Source organism: Anolis sagrei, chromosome 3, assembly GCF_037176765.1.
Source record: "Anolis sagrei isolate rAnoSag1 chromosome 3, rAnoSag1.mat, whole genome shotgun sequence".
NCBI lineage: Eukaryota > Metazoa > Chordata > Lepidosauria > Squamata > Dactyloidae > Anolis > Anolis sagrei.
This window is the reverse complement of record NC_090023.1, coordinates 101088822-101115837: the sequence shown is the minus strand read 5'-3', so window position 1 is coordinate 101115837 and position 27016 is coordinate 101088822. Positions and strand designations below refer to the sequence as shown.

Sequence of the window (27016 nt, the reverse complement as noted above, 5' to 3'; positions counted from 1 at the left end):
TTGTAAACGAATTGGGCCTTTATATGCCATTGCATATTATTACAGTTGAGGTATATGATTAACTAGGACACTGTAAAGAACTAAACATTTCACACAATTCACAATTAAGGTGGTTTTACTTACCCCACTTGCCCATAGCTACAAAAAGTACTCTTTTAAAAAGCCAACTAAACATGTCTGCAATATATATAATTTCCACTTGATGGCAGCACAGCCTTATATTTGGTTACAGTGATTTTTTTTGTCCCAGTGATTTGTCCCAGCAGCAGTAGAGAAAAAAATTGTTTATATTCTATCAAGACTTGCCTATTTTGTCTTACCTGTGTATCTGTGTGCATGTGTGCATAATGCATACATCGGATTCCATTAGGTTGGGTTCATGTTACATATTTAATAAAAATTTGAAAGCTACTGCATTGTGTGCTGCACATTCAAATGAATTAATGTGGAATTAAGGAGTTATTTTTAGTGCTTTCTAGCAAGGGCTGATTTTTTTTCTCCCTCCCAGTTTTTTTTTTAAAAAATTCTCTTAATTTCTCTACAGAGAGAAACTAGCATGCCAGATGTTTTCCCTGCCCAGCTGCGTAATCCCTTGTCGGATATATAGTGGTGACTTGAAGGCGCACACACACACTCGCACACAACCCAGCTGCACTTCATTGAGCGTCACTGTTTTTTCCGTCAGTAGATGCATCGACCAAAGCTCTTTTATTTTATCAGCAGATGGTTTTCTCCTTTTTTAAAAAATGGCCTCAGCTTTGTTATTAGTCTTTCGCTAGCACCTAATGTTATCACAGAGGATAGAGATGAGCAGATATGCCAGGTAGTGAAAATCAGAAGATAGAGGTAGTTAAACTGGCACATTATGATCCACCTTGCCTCTTGATACAAAGGGCATATCTACACTGCCAACTTATCATGATGGGTACTTGAATGAGCTCATTGGTATCCAAACTATGCATGGAGCTGATTCAGGGTAATGTGGGACAAGACATCGTATAGCGCAGCCTTGACCCAAGTTAACCAATGTCATGGGATGCTTACAATTCTGGTCAGCCCTTGCCTGCAGTGACATCAGTTGGGGCCATCAGGGAAGTAGTGAGTGGGAAGAGAAGTGGGTTATTCCTACCCTCTCTCATCATAATGTCACATTGGCTGATGTCATTGCAAGAGGGCTACAACACAGGGATTTGGAGGGGACAGTATGGGTGGCGATCTGATAGATGGGCAATGAGGACTCCCTCCTACCTCCGCAGCAGTGTGGGATGGGAGGCAGGGGGTTCTATCTAGGGGTGCACAAGATGGCAGACATCTGTTCTGTTTAAATTTTGGTGCCCCCCTTTCTGTTTTAGGGAAGCCTTTTTCCAAAACAGAAACATAACTCCGAATACTGAATTATGAATCCAACTGGGCCCCCTCCTAATATCCCAGAATCATCCCAAAAACAGAACCTGGGGGGGGGGGGGCATCAACATAGAATGGAAACAGAATGGATTTCTGTCATTTCACATCTCCTAGTGTAAACCATTCCAGAGTGAATCCAGTATACACCATGCTGGATCAGCCCCAGGACAATGAGTCAGATTCATCCAAAGATTCAGGGGCTTGGAGAAGAAAGAGATGTCTCCATTTTATAATACATTGTGAAGCAAGATAGGAGAAAGTTGGGTCCCCAAAAATGACACTCCCATATCTTGATGGTAAATGTTTAGTGCCCATGGTGACAGAGAAATGGAAGGTTCTAACAAAATGACTCAAAGTAGAAAAAAAGACACACATTTCCCAGAGTCCTCCTAATACTTAAATAGAATTTCTTCTTGTAATTTAAATCCATTGATTCATATTTTAATCAATGGAGAAGCAGAAAGCAAGTTATTTCTTCGACATCTACATACGAGAAGTTGTAATATCCTTTCAGATACTTAAAGAATGGAGCTTTCACATCATCTCTCAATCTTCTCATTTCCAGACTAAACATTTCCAGCTCCTTAAGTCATTCTTTATTTTGGTGTCCAGATGTTTGAGCATATTTTTTCTCATCTTCTCTGGGAAAATTCCAGTTTACCATTATCTTTTTTGAACCATGGTACACAAAGTTGGACACAGTATTCCATACAAAATGTAACCAAAATGGAATCCAGTGGGACTAAGATTTCCTTCAGTCGTGATGACATGCTAAAGTTGATGCAGCAGAGAATGGCATTTGTTTTTTGGCTGCTGCATCACACTTTTGGTGGTCTCTTTAGCCCCCTAGATCTTTTTCACATGTGCTCCTTTCACTCAGTGTACGACTTATCTATCCTGTATCTGTACATTTCATTTTCCTGCCTAAATTTAGTAATTTACATTTATTCCTGGTGAAATTCATTTCTTTTAGCTATGGTCCAGCTCACCAATCTGTCAAGGCTTTTTTGAATTCTGATCTTGTTTTCTGAGTATTAGCTTCCCCACCATTTGGTGTCATCTGCAAATTTGATAAGCATGCCTTCTGTTCTATCATTTAAGTTATTTATAAAGATGTTAAATGATACTTGGCCACGGTAGTCCACGCTCTGGTTACATCCCGCCTTGACTACTGCAACGCTCTCTACGTGGGGTTGCCTTTGAAGACGGCTCGGAAGCTCCAACTAGTCCAACGGGCGGCAGCCATGGTATTAACAGGAGCAGGGCGCAGGGAGCATACAACTCCCCTGCTGTACCAGCTCCACTGGCTGCCGATTAGCTACCGGGCCCAATTCAAAGTGCTGGCATTGGCCTTTAAAGCCCTAAACGGTTCTGGCCCAACATATCTATCCGAACGTATCTCGGCCTATCAGCCCACCAGGACCCTAAGATCTTCGGGAGAGGCCCTACTCTCTATCCCACCTGCTTCACAGGTGCGGCTGACGGGAACGAGAGACAGGGCCTTTTCTGTGGTGGCCCCGCGGCTTTGGAATGCCCTCCCTGTAGAGATAAGATCAGCCTCCTCGCTGATGGTATTTCGAAAAAAACTGAAGACATGGATGTTTGAACAGGCATTCGGCTAATCCGATGCGATGAAGTTTCTGATCATGGACTGGCAATCACAGACAACGAAATTGGATTATGATTTTAATTAAGAGATGCTTTGGTCTGTATTGGTGGCCCAATACTGTGTATTGTATATGTACTTGTGTTTTATATTTTTAATCTGAATATTGTTGTTTTTAAATGTTGTAAACCGCAATGAGTCGCCGATTTAGGCTGAGATATTAGCGGTATACAAGTGTACTAATAAATAAATAAATAAATAAATAACAGAACCCTGAGGCATCCCACTAATCACTTATCTCAAAAGCAACCACTGGTGTATCTGTCTGGGTTTGGCCTGTCAACCGATTACTGATCCATTTAAATGTAGCATTGTCTTGTCTATGGTCCACCAGCTCGCCTGCAGGAGTCTTTTGGAAGATATTATGTCAAAAGCCTTATTAAAGTCAACAACATTCCCCTCATCTACCGTACTTGTAACACCATTTTAAAGAAACCCATGTAGTTCTTAGTAATCATGACATTCCCATCTAAGAGCATGCAGACTGACTGCTTAATGACTGTCTTCTTGTTACTTAGGTCTTTAGTTTTCCCTTTTTGAAGATGCAGACAACATTTGCCTGCCTACATTCTGCTGTGATTGTTTGTAGTTACACCTTCAAAGTCTCATCTTTAAGGAACTCTCATACACCATAAATTCTATTTTCTTTAAGCATTTCTGACCACACAACTTTATCCAGTATTTTCCTAAATACTGGCTAAAATCAGCCTTTTTGAAGTCCAGAAAAAGTGCTTGACTATGCTTGATTTTCTCTTATCTCCATTTCATAAATCAGAAGAAGACATTTCCACTTCATCCAAAGAATATCCATATTTCTACTACATTGACCAGTTACATGGACCCAGGGGATGCCTGGATGGTTTACCATCCTGTAAGAGGCTTCTCTCATGTTCCCGTATGAGAAGCTGGAGCTGACAGACGAGAGCTCACCCTGCTCCCTGGATTCAAACCACCAAGCTTTCTGTCAGCAGTCCTGCTGACACAAGGGTTTAACCCATTGCGCCACTGGGACTTCTGCTTGGTTCATGATCTCTAGCCAGTATAACTGGTGGCAAGGAATGTTGAGAGGTGCCATGCAACATTATTTGGAGGGGTGCATAATTCCAGTCTATGGTGTATAAGATTATAGTCTTGATGTGGTTTAAATGCTCTGTTTTGACATACTCAAAGCTCTTAGAAGCACTATTTTGTTTCCTCACCTACTCTTCTTCATAACAGAGAAAGCAGTTACGAATGTTTACTGTGTTCAAAGAATGGGTCTGGAAAATGTGTGGCCTTCGAAGGATCGTAGAGATGTGTTGCTTTCCTGCCATTCATCTTCTTTGTCCTCTCCAAAGTCCACTTTCAAACATGAGAAGTATCATCAACAGACTCTTTCATGGCATCAAATAAGAGCCTTATGGAGATGGATCAGCCTGTCTGAAAAAAAGCCCAGTTTGGGAGAAAGAGATCCAAAATATCCCATGGCCCTTCAGATCCCCTCTCAGAGACTAGACAAGGCTTGAATCCAGCATTTTTTCTATGAGCATACAGATTTCTTGGAGTGAGTCACTAGTTAATTCAAATATGGAAACTTCCCAGTTTGACTTCTGTTATGTCCATCCATTCATTAATTTTATGCAACAGTGCATTTTTGAAATGAACAATTTCCTATAGCAGAGAATTTTTTCCTACTTCGCACCACTTATTTGAGACACCTTTAAACATGAATTTTAAGGGTTTTTTTTTTACTCTAAGGACAACTGTTTTACAGAGATGGTGTATATAGAAAATAGTTCGTGTATACTGTCAACAATACTTATGTAACAATAATAAATCTACAGCTTCTTTCATAGGGTTGGTTGAAGATAGGGCTTTGTAGCTTCTTCTGAGTAAATACCATAATTCTATAAGAAGTGATGAGTGTGTCAACATGGGAAATTTTAAATGGGGATTTTTGAAAGAGTTAAAGCTGTCAGTGGCAGCGAATTTAGATGGCTCTAGTTTTCTTCCAGCATCCCAAGCCCTTAAATACTAGTTGCTAGGGAACAAAAAAGTGGAAATCTGTTATTGGCAACTGATCCTACTTATGAACGTGCCATAGGCATCTAGTTGACTGTTGGGGGACTAGAACCCTAAACCAGTAATAAGGGTTTTCTAGAAAGATTAATTATTTTTCCTAGAAATTTTCCTGATGCCCTAAATATTGTTATCTGGTTTAGCACATTTGGTTTAAATATTCAAACACATTCAGAGTTTTATATAGAAAATATTTTACTGGAATATCTGTACTAATGTAATGAGAGAGTATCTATGGCCCCTTCTACATTGCCATATAATCCAGATCATTGAAAGCAAATAATCCACATTATCTACTTTGAACAGGATTATATGAATTTGCACTGCCATATCCAGTCCAAAAAAGATAATCTGGATTGTATATGGCAGTGTAGAAGGGACCTATATTTCTTATATCTGCATCTCAATTGACAGGAGAACAGACCCTCATTGCTTGGAGAAGGAAGTCAAAATTGAGGAACACTTACAATTTCTATATATTTTTTACTCTCAGTACATTGGTATCAAAGATATGAATCGGTTTCAGACATGTAACTCTAAGGTACACATTCATAATTGCAATGGTGAATTCCAGCCACTATTTTTGAGGTTACATATCTAAAGAGAACTGTATTTGATATACCTTATATCAATAGTTTAACTTCCTTTTGCTATTGCATAGTTTCAGCTTCACTCAGGGCACTTCCACGCAGCTTAGAAATCTGAGCCAAATACGGTTTTAATAACCCACTTTGAAGCAGATTTTTGTCGTCCCCCCAAAAAACCCTGGATTTTCTTGAGAGGATGGCTACATGCCATCTTGATAATCATTCCTTCTCGCTCCCCGCCCCCAGTCTCCTGGTACATCATTTTGTCACACCAGGAGGATGTGAGGATTAACTTAATGGTGGCCAGGTAAGTTTAACTTTATTTTTACGAGTACATTAGGGGTTTGGGGGGAAGGGTGGGTGTTCTCTCAGTTTTTTGGGCTCCTGGAGCCCAGAAAACTGAGATTGCTGTGTATATTGGGCCCAAGGATCACGTGATATGGTCCTCAAACCCAATCCACAAAGGGCGCACACCAGGTAAGACCCAGATCTTACCTTAAGATCCAGTTCTTACTAGGTGTTTAAATAATTTGGAACAAAACAGGGAAATTAATTTGGTTGTTTGGATGTTTCCAGTAAAACCAAGACAGATCCCGCATTATGGGTCTGTCTGGATGGGCCCTCACTCATTCTCCACACTGTCAGTTTTATTTCATAAAAAACTCACATTGAGTTCAATATTTTATTTCACAAAAGTATAATGTGTGTCTGTGGTCATAGGCAACCTTTCACATTTTGTCTTGACTACTTGTACATGTGACTGAGGGCCTTCCCAGACAGACCCAAATCCCTAGATGAACTGGGATTTTAATGGGGGGAGTGGTTACATGCCTTCCCATCTACCCAGACCCCCATTTTTCCTCTAAACTTACATCAGGAGCTTTCTTTGAGGGGCCTGGGGATGAAGTCAGGCCCCTCCAGTAAGTTTAGAAGGGAAATGGGTGGCTGGGAGGGGAGGGTGGAGGTGCCATCCCACTCCTTCAGGCTCTTAGAGCCTTAAAAATGGGGTGACAATGGGGTGTGACCCTTAGGATTGAGGAACATGGTTCCAAGAGTCAATCCCCACAGGTCCAACATCTGGAAAGATCTGGACCTTTTCAACTGTTTTCTTTTTTAAAAAAATCTGGAGTAAACTGGGAAATCCACAACCCATCATGGGTTTTGGGCCTGTGTGGAAGGGGCCTGTGTGAGAAGCAGGGATTTTGTAAAACAGAAACAAACATGTGGTCATTTGTTAGTGTACTCCTCTGAACATTAGGGGTTGTCAATTATTTGAACAACAACCAGAAGTTCATATCTTATATTTTGCCCATCTAACATTTGGGATTGCCATAGAACAACCAAGGCAATTATGTACACCAATTAAATCTCCCATAGAATTTGTTCTTCCTCTCATTTCTGCTCCAACTAGATGGACCATTGGGCTGACTTACAGCTTTTCTGATGTTCTTGTGTTCTTAAAGGGGATATTTAATCTTTTTTGCATTTACCCCAAAGAGCACTGCATTAATAACTTTCAGGTGTAGATCCAGGATTTTTAATTGGAAAATTAAAATATACACATTGATATTCATTTACATTTTGTAATGTATTTCGATTTATGATAAATAGCCAGGTGTAAAGCAAGATCCAAAGTTGAATTGAAGCGGTGGAAATCCAGAAGGTATTGTTTGTCATGCAAGCCAAAGATGGCAAAAGTTGAAAAGGGTGGGTAAAATGCACAGTATAATGACATCAGCGCATGGGGCAAACCTATACAACACGTAGGAACTACATCACTTATTGCAGAATTTCTGTGTATGATATAGCTTCCATTTCTGCCTGTGCTGTCCATATATGGTTTGAAATTATGGCCATATATAATATATAGGATCTAGTAGAGTTTGACTCCTCTTCTGCACTGATGAGATTGGGTTTGGCTCAGCAGTTGTAATGAAGCACCCCCCCCCCCCCCCACCCCTCTTAATGGCAGTGCCTCATTACTTGCTCTGTTGAAGGGGACACCTGCCAACAATATAGAAACAATACTTTGTCCTTCTGGAGCTCCCACCATTTGCGATTTTGAAAACACTTCAGGAAAATTTACGCCTAGTAATTAAGCCTCATCACAGCTCTGTGGTTGCAAAGTCATAATGAGCATGTTTTCTAAGTGTGCAAATATGCACAGATTGTGGCAACAAGAAGGAAATGAACAGCAGCTCCCAGGTTCTGAATTCCAAATGGTCATTAACAGGCAATCCTCCTGATCCACCAACAGCAAAGCATAAGAAGGAACTGCAGATGCAGGCAGTGGCAGGCTAGAAGAAGAGTCCGGCTAAATATAGTCCAAGTAGTGACGTTTGCTTCGCTACAGAAGACCTCGGCAAGGTTTATGTGGCTGGAGTCCCTTAATGTTTAAGAAGGACTTAACACTGGCCAAGAGCAAAGCAGGGAATTTTTTAATGAGATTAGAGGAAAGTGGACAGCTTCCAAGTACACAAATATCGAACAGTGAAGCAAAAAGAAATGAAGGATTAGTTTGGCTGTATCCTAATGTTTTACCTGTTGCGTTCCGTAATGGTTATACAAGTACAAAGTCAGAGTGGCCAGTCTAAAATTCCAGTGTGAAAATATGAACATTAGATTGGTTTTTATTAATTGTGATGTATAACTTGATTGTTTTAATTGTTTTATAATTGCTGTTGATACATGTTTTATCTTATTGTCTGTTGTTGGCATCGAATTGTGCCTTTTGTAAGCCACCCTGAGTCCCCCCTCGGGGGTTGAGAAGAGCAGGGTAGAAATATGTGAAATAAATAAATAAAGAAGTATCCTAGAGAACGTATGTTTCATCTGAGAATAAGGAACATGTCAAAACACATTATGTCTGTATATGCAAATATAGGGGATTCCAAAATCCAAAACATTCTAGTCTCAAGCATTTAAGGCAGTTGTTTAGAGATTAAACACTTAATTACATTTTAAGATATCATTGCAGTATGAAGCCACTTGCTGTCTTCTACATTGAGAGACAGTGTATCAGTTCCTCACAATCTGGGCCTCTCCAGATGTTCTAGCATACAATATTGACCATGCTTTCTGAGGATGAGGAGGGCTGTAGTGAGAAACATTTTAATACCCTATATTAGAGAAAATGATATGGTCTGCAGAAAGAGAGAGACAGAGAAGCTTTTTTTTTTTTTTTTTACTAGCATTTATTTCCATAATTTCCCATGCAGGCTGAAAGATTCTGGGAGTTTAGCGTAAAACATAACTTTTCTGAACTTTGTAGAAAAAATCCCAACATTAAGTACATTTTAAGAATGGTGGAATGAATCACAGGGTGTACAGAGATTCTGGCTTAGTGTGATCTATCAGAGTTGGGGCTCATAGAACTGACAAAGTCCTGTTTTGCTCCTTTCATTATGGAAACACCAACTAGAAAGGCATTCTCATTGTGATGTCTAAAGTCCTTGTTTATAGCAGGGATGGGCAACACACATAGAATCATAGAGTTGGAAGAGACCTCGTGGGCCATCCAGTACAACCCCCTGTCAAGAAGCACAACTCACTTAGTACTCCCCTTCTATGTCTCCAAGGGTTGTCCATGACCACTGCTGCCAATTAGGCCACAGACAGCACAGAATTGAAGAAAGAGTACTTCCACTTTAAGGATAAGTTTCCCCCTTTTAATAAGGCACATATTTTCTGCACACATTTTATTCCACATTTCCAGAGGTGTTCAGGGGGGGGGGGGAGTCTCCAGCAACTTTCAGGGGTGGGGGGATGCACCAAATCTATCTATGTAAAACAGCCATCATCTCCATTCTGCACATCTATCATCCACCACCATCCTGCTATTTGAAAGGGATAGGGTTGTATTTTTTCTGTGCTACCAAATTGTACAACAAAATCATCATCATCATAAAATGGTCTTTGGACACATAAATGTTGCCCTTATCCTTGATTTTTGTATAGATGATGAGATTATCATGCCCCAGTGCCTGGTTTATAAACGTAATTGTTATTATTTGAAGAAAAAAACTGAGATAGTGGGGTTGCATGACTATTTCACCTGTATCTTCATACTGGGATAGTTTGGGGGGTGGGGGTGGCATTTGTTCAGTAACAGAGCACATGAGTGCCAATAGTCTCGCATTCAGTTCTTCTCCATCTCCAAGCAGAGTAGTTAATCTAACAAGCTGCTGCCTGTTGGTGCTGGTAATGTTGATCTAAGTTGAGCAATGGATCTGTGTCATAATAAGGATCATTATGGCAGCCTTACAACTTTTCAGGAGACCAGCAACCATCTCTTAAATTCAGCCCCCTTTATCTCAAGGTATCCACGGGAAAAACATACTGAACATGTGTAATCAGAAATAAATACCAACCAATATGAGCCTCCACATGAAAACTACTTGTGTGCTACTTGCCAGTTTATTACTTGCCAGTTTGGTCACAGAACAAAAAACTGTCACAAAAAGGAAAATGTATGTAATTTATTTTAGTAAATTTGGGAATCTGAGTAGATATTCTTTTTTAACTTGAATGTTGTATTGCCACATCTTGTAACTGTATTGTAGAAATCTGGAGAAAAAATATGAGTGTCAATGGGGAAAATAGACTTTCCCCCTTTGATTTGTTTGTTTTATCTTTTATAATGACATGCAGTGTTTGTGTCTGAAAGACCTCCTTCTTTCTGCAGATTATTGTTATGTTATAAAGTTGTGTAGTTGTCTCCCACAAAACTGAAGAAAGACGATTTTCAGATTCATAAAAATTCAGAAAATTTCATTTATGGAAGGATGCATTCCCCCACTGATGAGGAGCAGAAACTTTGGGAATGTTATGTCTCAAGCACTAAAAGAATCTGACTGATTTAGTAGGAGAGAGTTATGCTCTGCTGCATCTCTTTGGAGTTACACTGAATGGATCCATGGATAAGGGGAAGAGAATAGAAGGGGCACACTCAGGAAATTATATCACAACAGATGTACATATGTTATCCAGGCCTAAAGGCATTTCATATCAATTTGCCAAGCCATTTGTTATTCCAAAATTAGCATGAAATGAGCCTATAGCAAATATTACAGCTACCCTAGGGATCTCAATATAAGCAGTAGGGGTGTGCTGAAATATCGTTACTCCTTGTAGGTCACATCAAATTCATTAAATTTGTGCATGCAAATCAATATTAGAAACAGGCAGGAAAGGGGGATTTTAGAATCAAAACACTCACCATTTTTTTAAGATTCTGTAATATTTGGATTCCTCCCAAAGTCAGTTTAATTTTCAGTATAAGCATTAAGCAAAGGCCATTGCTAGTGTTTTAAATTAAGACCCTTTTGCTGGTCGCCATAAGGATGGGCAACTGGGGGCAGGACTAGCAAAGTTGGGCAGGAGACTGAGAACACAGCATTCTGGGAAATGTAGTTTTGGAAGGCAAGGCCCCCTGTAGCAGAGAATTCAAAAGGCCCTGCCCAAAACAACATTTTCCAGAAAGCAGTGCTCAGCATCAGAAAGCTTCTATGAAGGCTGCAGCAGCCAGCCAATTAGGGTGAGCCTAATAATAATAAATAAAATTATTGAATCTGCAAAGAGGACTAAAGTAAGTAAGTAATAGTATAAATCTGTACTAAGTTGAAGTCTTGTGGTTAATTATGTGTCATATAAACATACATTCGAAGGGATTGCTGTTGTGGCTTTTTTGGGAATAAATGTTTTTGTCGAAACTTTTAAAAATCCCCCTAAAATCTGTAGATGTGTGAATCTTGCTTATCTTGTGCATTGTACATAGCTTTTGTAGTTTTTTTTAAAAAAATATTGTTTGTAAAACATTCAAAAATCCCTCCCGAAATAGTTGATATGTGTAACATTCTGAAATTTTGTTGGCTAGCAGTGAAAAATGTGTGGTACAATTATAGTAAGTTTTATCGCAATAGCTCCAAAAATGTGGGAGAAATGAGCCCTGTAGTTTCCCCACTTGCTCAATTACTTAACGAAAAAGTAATAAAAATGTGTTATTCTTGTTATAGTAATGACATTTTTAGTAGCTATACTTTAGAAATACTTTAGAAACAAAATGCCAGCACTCTCTAATTTTGTAATGACTTTTAAATCATTTTTTTAATCGATCGCACATGCCTAGTAAGCAGACTATTCCATGACAAGTTGCCATTGCTCTGGTGCTATTCAGCACTAGTTATACCAGCCATTGCTCAGGGATGATAGGACTTGTAGTTCTCAAACATCTAGGAGGAATATTAAGGTAGTTAAAGAGAGTGATTTATTGTGTGGTCACCACTCTCATATAAGCTCTAAATTTCCAGGTGGTATTGTGAGAAGTGTGGAAAGTCCCATCATTACTGTGAAATCCACATTAAAAATTATGACCAGGGAGGAATCATTCACAATGAATAGAGCTATTTTTGTAGCATCCTCAAAGTGACCATGGCCTGTGCTCTGTCCTTCCAGAAGTTTATAATAAACTGACTTTATAAGTGTGAAATTAGATCTAGAGAAAACTCAAGTTTTGTAGTCACTAAGGATGTTTCTGTAAAAAAATTGCTATTTGGTTGAGGTCCACTGAGCACATATTCCTTTGTGGCTATTTAGCTGTATCAGCAACAGAAAGTAATTTCTCCCAATAATACATTTTATGGATGAGTGCATAGGTAGGGAATTCCCTGAAATTATGTTTCATTCTGTTGAATATAATCACCAAGAGTGCTGTCACTCTTGGTAATGTATTCGTGGTGCAGTTCTAACTAATTCAAGGAGGAATAGAAGTAACGTCTTTCAGCCTGACAGTGCTGCATTGATATTGAATTTTGCTGTTCATTTGCAATGCACGCAAATACATACAGGGAACAAAACCCAGTGCGTTACCACCGAGAGCCAGGGCACCAGACCTTAGGCTAGCTGCTAGCTGCTTCCAGCCAGTTGGGAGTGATGACAGCAAAATCAGTACTGTTTGCCATTGGAAGATCTATGATATGCTTTATTTTTGTGAGCCACACTCCTGAAAGGCCCCAGGAAGTACAATCCTCTTTACAAACTACAATGTGTGCTCTCTGTATTATTTATTTGTATTGTTTTTGCCTTCCAGTCAACTCTAATGTACTTATAGTAACACTATCTTAGGGCATTTCCAGACATCGTCAAAATGCAGGACAAATAAGTGAGGTAAAAAAATGCAGTGCCTGACAAAGTCCAAACAAAGAGCTGTCAGTCCTTATTCAATGCTCCCTCAGTGTTGTGACATGTTCGTTTGCAACATATTTTAGAACTCCACAAGATGGATGGGGGACATCTGGCAGAAATTTACTTGTATTTTTTAATCGATCCTCTGAATTGTGCTGGACCTCGTAAGTACTGACATGGATATCTGAATGTGCACACAAGCAGATTTCTTGTCATTCTCTCTGCTCACTCTGCTGCTGCCTTTACTTTCCTCCCCCCCCCCCCCCGAACTCGATATCTCTTTGGGGTCACTTGCCTCCCATACTGCCCATACTGGTGCCCACTGCATAAATTCAAGATCTGTTTAATTTCATATACACAAGAACAAAGGAATGGCTGCAGAGAGTTCTCATGGGAATTGCTTTCCAATTGTGCTTCCATTTAGCCACATTCAGTCATGCGAACATGCACATTTTAGAGCCATAATCAGGGTTTTTTTTTTAACTATTAATGCAATCCAGCACGTATTTTCAGCAAACAATTTAGTCACCCCTCTTTTTTCCAGGTTCGTTCCGCATTTTAGGGCTTGCATAGAAGGGCCCTTTATACAGATCTGCTTTATCTATTCAGACAAAATTTGCCACTGCCTGTCTCTAAGGCTGAGAGGGTATGATTTGCTTAAAGGTCATCCAGTGGGTTTCCAAGGAAACCTAATCTTCCATAGTGCTTGTCTAATGCTCCAACCAGAACAATTATGTTTCTTTTGCTTCCAAGCAGATGGAAACAAAATTGCCACTTATTTTTACAACTGCTGCATGCATTTTATAGAAATGCATATAAAGATGCAGCAGGCCACCACATCTTTATGCCAAGAGGACAGAGAAAATGAGGAGAGCATGAGGTAAGCGCCTAGGCGGCCACATCCAGCCCCCAGGCCATAGCTTGTCCATGCCTGCTGTAGACCCATATAATGCAATTTCAAATTGCATTATATGGTCAGTGTAGACTCATCGAATGTAGTTGAACTGTATTGAAGTGCATTTTATGTGTCTATACAGACCATATAATGCAGTTTCAAATTGCATTATATGGCAGTGTAGATGGGGCCTAAGTAACAATGTAGAAAACTGACCATTAATAATCAGGAAGTTAATAAATTATACTGACTGGAAAACAAAATAAGTTATGAAAGAATGTGTTGGTATGCTAGATATAATTTAATTATCAGAATAATGATTTAATTTAATCACACGAACAAACCACAGCAGGCATTTCAATGGTATACAAGCTTGCTAATTGCAACATTTACACTTGCTTTAAACAGGCAAGGGTTCTTTCTCCCACTCTGGACATTCCACAGATACACTCCAATTGTCTCACTTCCAATAGACCTCTGAAGATGCTGGTCACAGATGCAGGTAAAACATCAGAAGAGAATGCTACTGGAACATGGCCATACAGCCTGAAAAACTCATAGCAACACAGCAGGCATAGTTTGTATGGTTGACATATATGTTTCTATAATATTCTCTCTCTCTCTCTCTCTCTCTGCTAGATTAACTATCTCTGCTGAATGTCCGATGCAGCTGGAAGATTTTCCTATGGATGCCCATGCCTGTCCATTAAAATTTGGAAGCTGTAAGTGTTTCATTTCTTTGAATAAAGTCTAAGAATAAGATGTTCATGGGATTATAGTGTTCAGTAAGAATAGCTGAATTAAACATGAAGAATTAGATACCACTCTTCATTTGCTATGAATGTTTCTAATATTCCTACACTTAGTCTATCGCAGGAGTCATAACTTTTTCTTGCTCTGGCATAATCATGCCTGAAGGATTTGATCTTTGTAATGGTTATGCAAATTGATTTGATCTGCATTTCCTGGACTTATGTGCCAATTGGAGCATTCCGATCCATTATGTGTCATACTTCTCAATATATTTCAATGGGTTGAAGAGTGCTGTTACCAATGTGTGTTATAATAATCTTTGGATTTTTAATTGGATTTTTTAAATAAAAAAGTGGATTAATTTGGGAACAGGACCAAGTTACAACCTATGGGAGACTGAAAATGAATTGATGCATGCCTCCCTTCTCAGGTTACTATTGTTGTCTCCTCCCTATACGCCCAACAGCATGATGGTTTTGCAGCTAGCAGCCAGGAGGGCGAAACGACCTCATCAAAAGTGAACTGAGTTAACAGTCATATTGCTAGGCACAATAAAAGACACTGAAGGGTCATGTGTACTGCCATTTGGGAGGTTTTGCTGGGACTATAAAAAGAGTTTAGTAGACTGTCATTGGTATTACCAAGATTTCATCCCTTCAGCTTGCCTCTCCCTGCACCTGATCAATGTGGGAAATGGTATTTGGAGTGCATTTTATTTCATAATATGAGAGCCAGTGTGTGGCAAACTTATCCTTTAGGAGCTGAAAACAGAGCTACTATTTGATGAGTGGCTGAGGGTATATAGCCTGAGGATTTTGCATCTGTGTGAAAATGATAATTCCATTAAGCACTAAATTGTGTTTGTACAGTTCTTACATATGTACTATTATGTAATGTTCTGAGAAATGTGTGTAGCTTTTCTGTACTGACACAGGCCTTTGTAGCATATTTACTCCAGTGAACCACAGTTTACCTCTTATTCCCAAGAACACACCTGCAAATCGGAATCCATGTTTAAAATAATCGCAATCCAGATAGAAAGGAATGAGGATGGGGTTATATTGTGCATTAATCCCTAGTCTACCCATTGTGGGACATGGTGGACTCTTTCCGACTCTTTCCGATTCATTTGTAATGATGGAACAACCTCCATAAGTTAAGTGGCAAAATGCATAATCCCTTGAGCTGCAATAAAAGTGATGCAAACATTCTGTCAGTCTAGTCATCTCATCACCTGATCTTATTTGGTGTATGATGGGTGGCCAAAAAGAGCTTTATTTGCTTCAGAAAGCAAGGAGCAGAGGAATGTTAAGACTGTTACTGCTGAAAAGTCATTACAACCCATATCTTCTAACTTGGATGAGAACTAGCACCTTAAAGAAGAAATTACAATTAAGACTCAAACTCCCAGTAGTTGAGAATGTGGTGACAATTTTAAAAAGACAGTGTTAGTGAAGTAACTAAAACAGTTGCTTTGTAAATTAGAATGACAGCGAGGGGGAAAAGTCAAGCTAGAAGCCTCTGACCTGTAGCTCAAAATACACTTAAATAGTGATGCCATCCCTATGAGTATAAAAGTAATTTAAGATATTTATAGTTACATCACAGAAAAGATACTACTATGCATTATCCATTATAATCATAAGATGATTATAATGCAGGAGGAAATTATAATTATTGAGGAAATTTCAAAAAGCGACATTTAGTTTTGCCATTTTATATAAGGAATTCCAGTTTATTATGCCATTATATATAATAGGGCTTGAGTATTCATGAATTTTCTTATCCAAGGAGATCCTGGAATCTAAGCCCAGCAGATACCAAGGAACTATAAAACTTCCAAAATAACTGCAATTGGAAGGGGATTGTTGGGCGGTATTTAGATCTGAAGTACAAACTAGGTGACTAGAGTAATTTTCTTACCCACTGGTATCATAACAGAAATTCTGGTTACAATAAAAATCCCAGAAGACTTTGGAAGTTTTGACAGGAAGTTCGAAAAGTTCATGGCTGTATTGCTCAAAATATTTTATTTCCCCAGTTATACTATTTTAGATATACATAGCTTGCTATGATACTTGATGTGTGTGATGTGTGTTTCTATGTTTATATGTACCTTCAAGCTGCTTGTCAATTTAAGGCAACCTCCATAAATTTCAAAGGGTTTTCATAGGCAAGGAATACACAGAGGTACAACACCAGATATATTTGGATACAAATGAATGCTATCACCTTAGCTGAAACACCCACTCCATTAACTGCCGTGAATACCTCCTACATTTGTAGTTTGCTGACCTACTTAGATTTCTTTGTTAGAGAGCTCTAGTGCTCCAGTTTAGGGAAGTGCACTTGTCTGTTGGAACTGATATAAAAATTATTATTTCTGTGTTGTGTATATACACTTAATCTCTATAACACATTTGCCTATGTTTGAATCAGGGAATGGTGTAAGACTGTGTCTCTTCTATTCCAGTAGAACCCATCACACATTTGGTTTTGAGTTTATATAGGTGAGAACATGTCCAAGAGTGAGAGAGAACTTATTTTTAATAGCCCAAGTCCTTTGTTTATGTAGAAGAATACCCTTCACAAATATTCACTGTGCTGGGATAGGCTTCAAGAGGTGGGCATCTTTTACTCTGGGTGCATTTACACTGTAGGGATTTGTAGTTTGTTACTCTTTGCTAGAGAAGTCTAAAGACCTTGTAAAATTACAAATTCCTATGTTTCCTTAGTATTGAACCATGGTAGTTAAAGTGGTGTCACACTGCATTAATGCTACAGTTTAGATCAGGGGTCCTTAAACTTTTTAAACAGAGGGTCAGGTCACAGTCCCTCAAACTGTTGGAGGGCTGGATTATAATTTGAACAAAAACATGAATGAATTCCTATGCACACTGCACATATCTCATTTGCAGTGCAAAAAAAAACCCACTTAAAAACAATGCAATACATAAAATGAAGAACAATTTTAACAAATATAAACTTATTAGTATTTCAATGGGAAGTGTGGGCCTGCTTTTGGCTGATGAGATAGGATTGTTGTTGTTGTTGTGTGCTTTCAAGTTGTTTCAGACTTAGGTTGACCCTGAGCGAGGCCCGGGTAAATGACCTTGGAGGGCCGTTTCCAGCCCCCGGGCCTTCGTTTGAGGACTCCTGGTTTTGATGCACCATCTGTCTCCAACTTCTCTGGTCAACCTGTTAAGTGCTTTCAGTTCTGCTAAATCATGGGTTCAGGGCCCTAGAGTGTCTAGCTGCCCAGAAGGCTGAATGAGTCACAAACGGGTTTGAAGGCAAAATCATAGGCTTTATTCTTGATGGCCAGAGAGGATGTCAGTGGAGATAGCCCTCCAAAGAACTGACATCCTGCAATAGGCAATACAGAGCATTTTATTCATTTTGACAGCTATTCAAGAAACCCACACCCACCCCAATTGACTGGCAAACCGTCTGGCTAGGATCTGTGCCCTGAGTGGCTCAAGGTTCTGTCCAACATCGTCGCTGGTTGGCTCTTTAGAATGGTGGAAAATTTGATAAATTGCCATTGGAGCATTTGAAGTGTCTGTCTGTTTATTGATCCACCTCTGAGAAGGATATGATCAGGAAGGAGTGTGGTATGGCAATTGTTAATGAGTCTGTGATGTGCTTAATGGTTTGACTCTGGTGGGCACAATGGAGTTATGCCAGAGCTCACAATGGGTTCTTGAAGGCAGTTACCATATAAATGGATGATATGCGGGTGAGGCTGACTTGGGGCATGGGAGATGGATTGTTTCGACAGATAGCCTCAATTATATCAAGAAAATCAGGAAAGGGGTCCTAGCTGTCCTGAGGAAAGTCCGTTATGAGTTCCCATCATGTCTCCCGATTTATTGTGAAGGTATTACGGATTTTTAAATTATTGTTTCATACGGTCTGGCTAGGATTCCAGAGCCTATTCATGAAGAGATTCCTGCAGGACAAAGATGATATGTGCCCACTGTAGCTATATCTGAAAGTCTATATATTTCATATATTTTATATATGGGAATTCATAAATTTGGGGGGTTCGATTTCTCAATAAAAAACAACATCTCTTCTCTTCATCTTCTTCTCCATTTCCCTGTGAATCAGACTGAGAGACAGTGCACCATGTGATTTTGCAAATGTATTTATTTTCTTAAAAGGCTAAACCTTCCAATCTCCATCTTCAAGGAGACAAGCTTGATGCCTTTTAGTCTCCAGGCAGGGCTCTGTTCAGATGCAGACAGGGGTATTTTGAAAGCAAGTAGTGTTGTGGATTTGAGCTCATAAGGAGCTTTCAGTTTGTCAAGAAAAATCAAACATGACAGTAACATTACTAATGTGCTCAGTGGTCCTCTAACTCTTATCAACGGTTGTATTCAGTCTGTAACCTAATAATTTGTTTCATTCTCAAAGCCCGTGGGTTATTTTTCAAATATGTCTCAGTATGTACTATTTTACACATAGGAATATCATAAGTGCTAGAAGAACAAAAATTTTGAGACGGGAGGGAGGAACAGTGCTTGCTTTCTGAATTATTTTGCTGATGATAAAATATCAAGTGCATAAATGTAAATAGAATCCTTGCATGTGACGGGAAATGGCAGCCAGCTGGGTTTTCTGGATAGGTTTTTCATCAAGCAACACCCCCCCTCCCCCACCAAAGCTAACATGTTCTTTTCCCTAACCCACAGCATAACAGACTTATATGAAATTAACCCCATCAGGAGTGTCTGACATTGATGTAAAATCTATAAGACTTTTCTGCTGAGACTGCAAATGCAGTGGCATTGTTCTTTTTTGCCTTTCTCTTACTATCTGATCTCTCTCTCTCTCTTCCAACAGCCACCTACTCCTTTTTTTCTTTAAAAAAGATTTGTGGGGTTTTTCTCTTCATAACCATGCCACAATATGTGGCATGTAGATGTTTTGTAAGTATGTATCCAACTGTTGAAGTTTGATGAGATACCAGCACTTTCGCAAAACTAAATCCTTGCAAAACCGAAACCTATGATTCCATAGTTTTAAGTCATGGCAGTTAAAATGGTGTCAAACTGTATTAATTGAATTTTGCTTTTGTGAGGCCTCCCTGAATCCCCTTCGAGGTGAGAAGGGTGGGGTGTACATCACATCTGGGGTTGTTAATAAATAAATAAACCCCAGATGTGATGTACAGGGGAGCCTTGGTATCCACTGGGGTTTGATTTGAGGAACTCCTGTGGATACCCAAAATCTGTATTGCTCTAGGCACATAGTAAAATGGTGTCTGTTATATAAAATGGGAAAAATCAAATCTTGCTTCTTGGATTTAAAAAAAGCCCCATATTTTCAAGCTGTGGATAATTGAATCTGTGGATACAGTATCATGTGGAGGATGTGGAGGGTTGCCTGTACAGCATGAAAACTAAATCAAAACATAGGACACTTCTGGACAGCCACTAAAATCCAACTTGAAGCTGGCTCGAGGTTGGGGTGCCTAAAAAATGTACACCCCCCCCCCCCCAATGTGACCTGCAACACAAATCCAGCTGGAAACAGCACATTAAAAACTCAGTAGAAATTCTAGATCAAGTCATAAATTTGTTGAAGCTAATCACTGTATAAACAGTGCAGAACAGGAAGCCAAATTCCAAATGTGGAGTACTTAAGTGAACACTGACTCATTCAAAGAAAAACCTTGGTTACACAGCTCAGCTGGAAAGTAAAGACCTCCCCATGGAGAGGAAACCGCATCATTTCAGTGAGAACACTTGCTTCCCCTTTCTTGCTTTTCGCTGAAACTAACTGATTCTTACCACACAGGCTGCTTCTTTTCAGCACATCTTACTGGACGATGTAGGAGAAATATTTCTTGTATCATATCACTCCACACTCAGTAGATGTTTGTGGACACAATCCCAGCATACAGACATTTCATGGGGTGCCTGTGTAGGCACTTAGAAGTGAACCAGATATCTTAAATTCATGTCCTGACCTGGATTAAATGGCCGTGTAAAAGCAGCCATAGTCAAAATGAGTCAGGTGTTACAAGATCATGTATCAGACAAAGCTATGCAGCTAGGGAATTTGAGGAATTATCTATTTACAAACTCATTTCTCCAAGTTCTGCTTAGTTATAATAGTGAAGTATACCCCTTTAAATATTTTTAATAGTTATACTGAGATATACCTTTCCAGTCTACATTTCTGTTTGCCATGTGGACAAGTACATGAAGTCCCAAAGGTATGCCTGCAAGAAGGACATGTAGACAACAGTGTTCTCCTCATACCCTTTATCAGCAGCTGGCATTCAGAGGCATGAACCTGCTTATCTTGGAAGAGGTGATGTCCTAGACCCTGTGACGGCCATTCATAGCTGTAAGGTCCATGGATTTGACTAATCCCTTTTTAAAGACATCCAACTTGGCAGCCGTTACATCTGATGTGGATGCCACTCTTTAACTTTACTGTGTGAGAAAAGGGAGTTCCCTTTTCTCTGTCTGAAACTACCTACCACTGAGGGAATCACAGAATTGTTGGGTTGGGAGGTGCCTTAGAGCCCTCTGAAATACAAGAACAAGAAAAATCCCAAAACAAATAAAGCAACCCTGGTCATACAACCCATCTATCCCCCAGGCTAGTGACATCAGTAATATTACCCATCCTGTAATATTGTGGAAGAGGAAGCAACAGTATTCCCCCTGTAATAAATAAATGACCAGAGACAAGCAGCAGGAGAATATGCAGTTGTTTCAATATTTGTGCCAGGGCATAATCAATGTAAAAGAAATAAGGTTCTCTATTTTATTGGTTCATCTTTGAATATATTTACAACATAATCCTTTATTGTTATTGCTCTTCCTTTACTGAATTAGCAACCTTTATATCCTATTTTCTAATGAAATTTTCTCTGTAGTTTGAGATTTCCATATTTACAGGCACATGCACATTTGCAACAGCACCTCTTTTGCTGGTGCTGCCATGGGAACTATGGAGTCACAACGTACACTGTTTGAAATGTTTTAGTAGCCCACTTTGCATAGAATATTCAGAAGTAGTAGGTTTTATTCCTTCCACTTCAACAGTCTTTCACTCCCCCATTGACCCAATAGGCACTTTTCAGTGATGAGGTCAGACATTACAGTAGCTCAGTAGAAGCAGGTAAATAAGATGATGATTTTGTACAAACAAGTTATTTGGACCGGAAAGAGGTTAATTGACTTTCCTTCAAGGTTATGCCAGCAAAATAATATCGGAATGAGGATTTTACCCCACTTCTTAGGTCTAATGCAGTATAATGCAGACAAAAAAGCCATCCTCCCCCTCTAGACAATTGACTTAGCTCCTAGACCTTATTTTGCACACTATGTTAATGATATTCCATTCCAATCATTCAAAGATGAATTTGGTAATGTGTGCTATTGCTTTGATAGTATGGTGTGTGTTATGGAAATCTTGTTATGATTGAAGATTTTTAATTTCCTGGGCTTTCATCTAGAGGCTTTTCCAAATCCCAAGCAGGACAGACTTTTCAAATTTGCTTTGCAGTTGACATTCACAATTTCTACACATTTTGGACCTGAAAGTATAGGCTGGAACCCTGTATGTGTAAACACCACAATTATCATAGTACATACTGTATTCCAGAATGACCTCTGCCCCCCATCCCCATTTACTGGGCAGAAGTTATTGTGATTGAGTGATGGTTATTCCTCTGTCACTCGGAAAGCAGCTTTCATTTCCACCCCCTTCTATAAGCAGTCCCATTATGACAGGCAGAGTCAGGTCCCTGTTGTAGTTGTTCTGTACCGAAGATTACTTATGTGATGACATAAATGACATGTGTATCAAATTTGCAGATAACAACAAGTTGTGAGGGTAGTTAATACCTCAGAGGATAGGATCAGAATTCAAAATAACCTTAACAGATTGGATTACTTGGCCAAAACTAACAAAATGAATTTCAGTAGGAAGAAATGCATGGTACTACCTTTTGACAATAAAAATGAAATGCTCAGGTATAGAATGGATGACATCTGACTTGAAAACAGCCCATGTGAAAGAGATCTAGGAATCTTAGTAGTCCACACACTGATCATGAGTTAATAGCGTGAGGTGGTAACTAAAATAATTAATTTAATTCATGGCTGCATCAATAGAAGTATAGTATCAAGACCAAAAAGAAGTTATGGTCCCACTCTGTTCTGCTTTGGTCAGACCTCACCTGGAATACTGTGTCTAGTTCCGAGCACCACAAATCAAGAAGGATATTGACTAAAATGGCCAAAGGTTTTAAAGCGAAACCTTATGAGGAAAGGCTGAGGAAGCTGTGTATGTTTAGCTTGGAGAAAAGAAGGCCAAGAAGGGACATGATAGCCATGTTTAAATATTTGAAATAATGCCTCATAGAGGATGGGGCGGGCTTGCTTTTTTTTGCTGTTCTGGAGATTACAATGAAAAAATGGATTCAACTTGCAGGAAAAGATATATAACCTAGACACTAGGAAGTACTTCCTGATGGTAAGAGTTGTTCAGCAGCAGAATATACTTCCTTGGAGTGTGGAGGGGTTCCCCTTTTTGGATATTTTTAAAGCAGAGGCTGGATGGCCATCTGTTAGGGGAGTTGTCATTATGTGTTCCCGCATGGCAGGGGATTGGATGCCTTTTGTAGTCTTTCCCAGTTTTATGATTATGTGATTATATGAGGTAGATAGGAATGATATCAGCTGATTTTCGAGCAACAGGGAAACTGTAGCCCAGAAAAACCTACAACAACCCAACAGGGAAACTGATCCCCGTCAATTGCTTCCTTTTAGGTAGAGATTGAAGGGCTCTCATGTAACAGTCACCAGTGTGAACTGGCAGGTTATAGATTTCTAAGTATGATACATGATTCCGGCCATTGACACCTATTGCTTTGTCAATCTTAAGGAATAATTAATATTGTCAACAATATGAGTATTTTATGTTTCAGAACAGACATTATATTTTCTCTTGTAGAGTGGGTATCACTTAGTGGAGAGGTGTACCCATCCTGGTTATATATTACCTGAAAGCTTGCAACTTCCTTCATCTTGGTAATTCTCCTACATGGCAATGTTTAAAAAGTCATCTTCCAAAAAGAAGTGAAATGCAAGAACATGAATAAATAATGCCCCTGGCTTTATAACTACAGTAAGCAGTCTTAGTTGCGATGATAGTAAGTGATTAGCTTAGGATAAGTCTGTGAGCATCAGTCTTACATTAGATCCTATTTTGAGATCTAATACTGTACCAGTGTTGGGGCCAAGGTGAAATTCACTCTTATTGCTTTTTAGCTCTGGACTCTTGAGCATTTGAAAATTGACTTTAAAGAAACTTTTTGGGCATTAAATGATCAATGGATCATATGTAGTGATGACATGGAGTGTGGGTACTAGTTGAGTGTTTTAACAAACACACTTCCTGATTTTGGAAAGTTATTTAGGGGGGGTGGGTTAAAACAAGATATGATAGCTGGGGGATTCAGGGATCTGTAGTGAAAGAAAGAAACTTTTCTAATCTAGGAGCTCCATGTGTTTGACCATAGTGCAATTGATGAGTTTTAAAAAACAAACAAAATACCCGCAACTAGCTGTTTTCTTATTTAAGTCTCCTTGTGTGTAAAATAGCAACAATAATAGCAACAACAATTCAAAATGCATATTACTGTTCTATGTGAATTAAAAAGTGAGCAACAGCTGAATATGATTTACAGGTTAACCATCTCAGCAAGTCCAAAAGAGAAGGCAGTTTGTTAAGCCAGTTTAAGGGATAGGAAAACACCACAAAGATAACGTTTTCAGTATTTTAACCAAAATCCCATGGGCTATATATATATATATATATCATTTTATTTTATTTACATATAAACCAAGCTGTTTTGGCTCCTTCTCTCCAAAAGGGAGAATTATATTTTGATCTTTTGTTGGCCCTCGAAAACAGTTACTTGCATTGGTTTTTGTATTAACCTCCATATCCTCAGATTCTGCATCATGCCACAGCTTGAAGTGTTTATTTTAATTCAAAAAGCAAATCATTATTTATATGGACACCATGTTGCTATATTATTGCACATAATATGACTTGAGTATCTGTGAATTTAGTGTCCACGGCAGATCCTGAAACCAAATCTCAATGGACTCCAAAGATCCACTGTGTCCTCCTTAATCATTTGATTTGCTTTCCTGTGAATCAAAGATTTAGAATCCTTTCATGGTAATCAAAAGTTCTCTTAATCAAAGGTTCAGTGTTAATCAGTTCAGAATCTTCATAGAGATATATCTGTAATTAGAATTAATGTTTTTAGAATGGTTGTTTGGGAATGAAATAATTTCAGTAAGGCTGAGCTATGGCTTTGCTTTGTGAGATGGAAATCAGAAAAATAGACTTGAGCATTAATTTACTGAAAGATCACCATGCCAACATCTGAGCAATATGCATGCAAAGAGCCACAATTGTCTTCTGAAAACAACAACACATCACTTCCTAGTTATACAAATGTTGTTTATGTACTTGAATGAATGCATGCAGAATGTCATCAGCAGATACTATAAGTTTGTAATTCTATCAAGGAATGGAGAGCAGTGGCAGGTGTTTAACCCCAGAATATCTCAGACTTGTCCCTGATTGGCATTCATATGCCATCTTTTTTAGTCATTTTAGACCATTTTAATTTATAAATTAGAAGCTACAACATCACATGGCCTCAGCTTAGATAATAATACCAACATCGACTAAGAATGCTAATAACATTGTGTTCTAACTTAAACTGCCACCAAGAATGTATTCCAGTTTCATCTCTGACAAATGAAAGAGGGCAGTTGAAATCATTTTCTCTTAATGTGTTCTTAACCTTGGAGGAAGGAAACCCTCTGAACAAATATTTACAGGACACCCTATTATAGTTTAATGTTGAATTCATCCAAAGTCAAAAATAACATGAAAGCACACAACAACAACAACAACAACAACAACAAAAACAACAACATTATGCCCCCTCCCCCATCTCTCTTTCCTTCCAATGCTCCTAAGGAGGTGTGAACATGGTTTCAACACATTTTGGTCCACTTTGGACTATTTTAGAACTAAAATGGTCCTAACTATTAGAACCAAAATGGTTCTAAATAGGTATTCAAATTGCCCCCACATTTGTGTGGCATTGCTCTTTTTTTCTTTTTCTTTCTGGGTATGTCCATACTAGTTCAGAAAAAAAGCTGAAAAGCCGAAGGGGATAAGTAGACTTCTCTGTGAAAAAAATATTTTTAGGTTTTAGGGAAAACGTAATAAAAAGGAGCTATGCTGTGTATCACCTGTCAACTTATGGCAACCCTATGGTTTTCATAGGGTTTTCTTAGGCAAAAATTACTCCAAGGTGTTTTTTCCCCATCTCTTTCCTCTGAAATATAGCTGACAGCAGCTGGTATCTGTTGGTGATCTTCCATCCAAGTACTAACTGGGGTTGACTCTGCTTTGCTTCCAAGATCTGGTAGGGTCTGGTGCCTTTAGGAGACATGCTAGAGATGCATAAAGTCATCCATAGTGTAAAGAAGGGTGAAACCTTTTCTGTAATAACATTAGTATCCTGCGTCATCCACTGAAGTTGCAGATTGAGAGATTCAGAACAGATTAAAGAAAGTACATTTTGATAGATTGTATGGTTAAACATGTGGTTAAACATGCTGCAATATATAGCAATGGCTGTTAGCTTGGGCAGCAGGATAAAAATATGAAAATGCATGGGAAATATGATTACCAGTGGTTAGTAGCAAGAAATACTTTTATATATCTTTATATATCAGTTGGTGCAAGTCTTGGGTGCTATTACACTTACGGTTTTCTTATGAGTGTCCCATAAAAAGGTGGACAAATGGTTGCACAGAATGGTATTTTGAACACCCATCCAGCAATGACAGATGTTCTTATGAGATACAGAAATGAAGTGGGAGATTATCCAGTAGACTCTGGACAACCTCTGGATCCAGAGACCATGCCTCGCCTCAGAATGGTATTAATACCATACTCAGAATGGTATTAAAGTTTGGCTTTACCAAGGAGTAAAAAAACCAAACCAAAACAAAACATGGACAACCTGCTTGTGCAGCGATTATGGCTTGTATTAGCTATGGATGTCTTCTGCCATGACCACTGTTTCTTTTCTAGTGATTAATACTGCTTTTAAGTATAAGCTGTGTTTCTGTTATATTCCAAGACTAGTGTCCTCTTTTCCTTTTCCAGCCAGCAATACAGGGGATTGTAAGTCACAGTCAGACTCCTAAAAACAGATGTTGTTATATTTTTAGAGCTTTAACCCAAGAGTCAAGTCTATGAAATGCAAAGCATATTTTTAAAACACTCTTTTTGGAACATGCAGAATCCTGGTCCACAGAAGGCAGTCACCATAGTAGCTTTCTTGTTGTCAGACAGAAAGTATTGTTTTGTGAATATATTATAGGCTTTTGATGACAAATC

The 27016-nt window shown here is 38.9% G+C and overlaps 2 protein-coding genes across 3 annotated transcripts in view; one reads left to right on the top strand and one right to left on the bottom strand.

The window, feature by feature from the left end:
• The window catches only part of GABRA5 (gamma-aminobutyric acid type A receptor subunit alpha5), a 100370-nt gene that overhangs the window by 37059 nt on the left and 36295 nt on the right, over positions 1 to 27016 (top strand). For both annotated transcript variants that reach the window (XM_060769809.2, XM_060769810.2), the window contains exon 6: positions 14432 to 14514. In XM_060769809.2, the coding sequence (XP_060625792.2) occupies positions 14432 to 14514 (83 nt within the window). The remainder of the gene's footprint in view (positions 1 to 14431; positions 14515 to 27016) is intronic.
• Positions 1 to 27016, bottom strand: part of GABRB3 (gamma-aminobutyric acid type A receptor subunit beta3) — a 288335-nt gene that overhangs the window by 237014 nt on the left and 24305 nt on the right. The window lies entirely within an intron of this gene.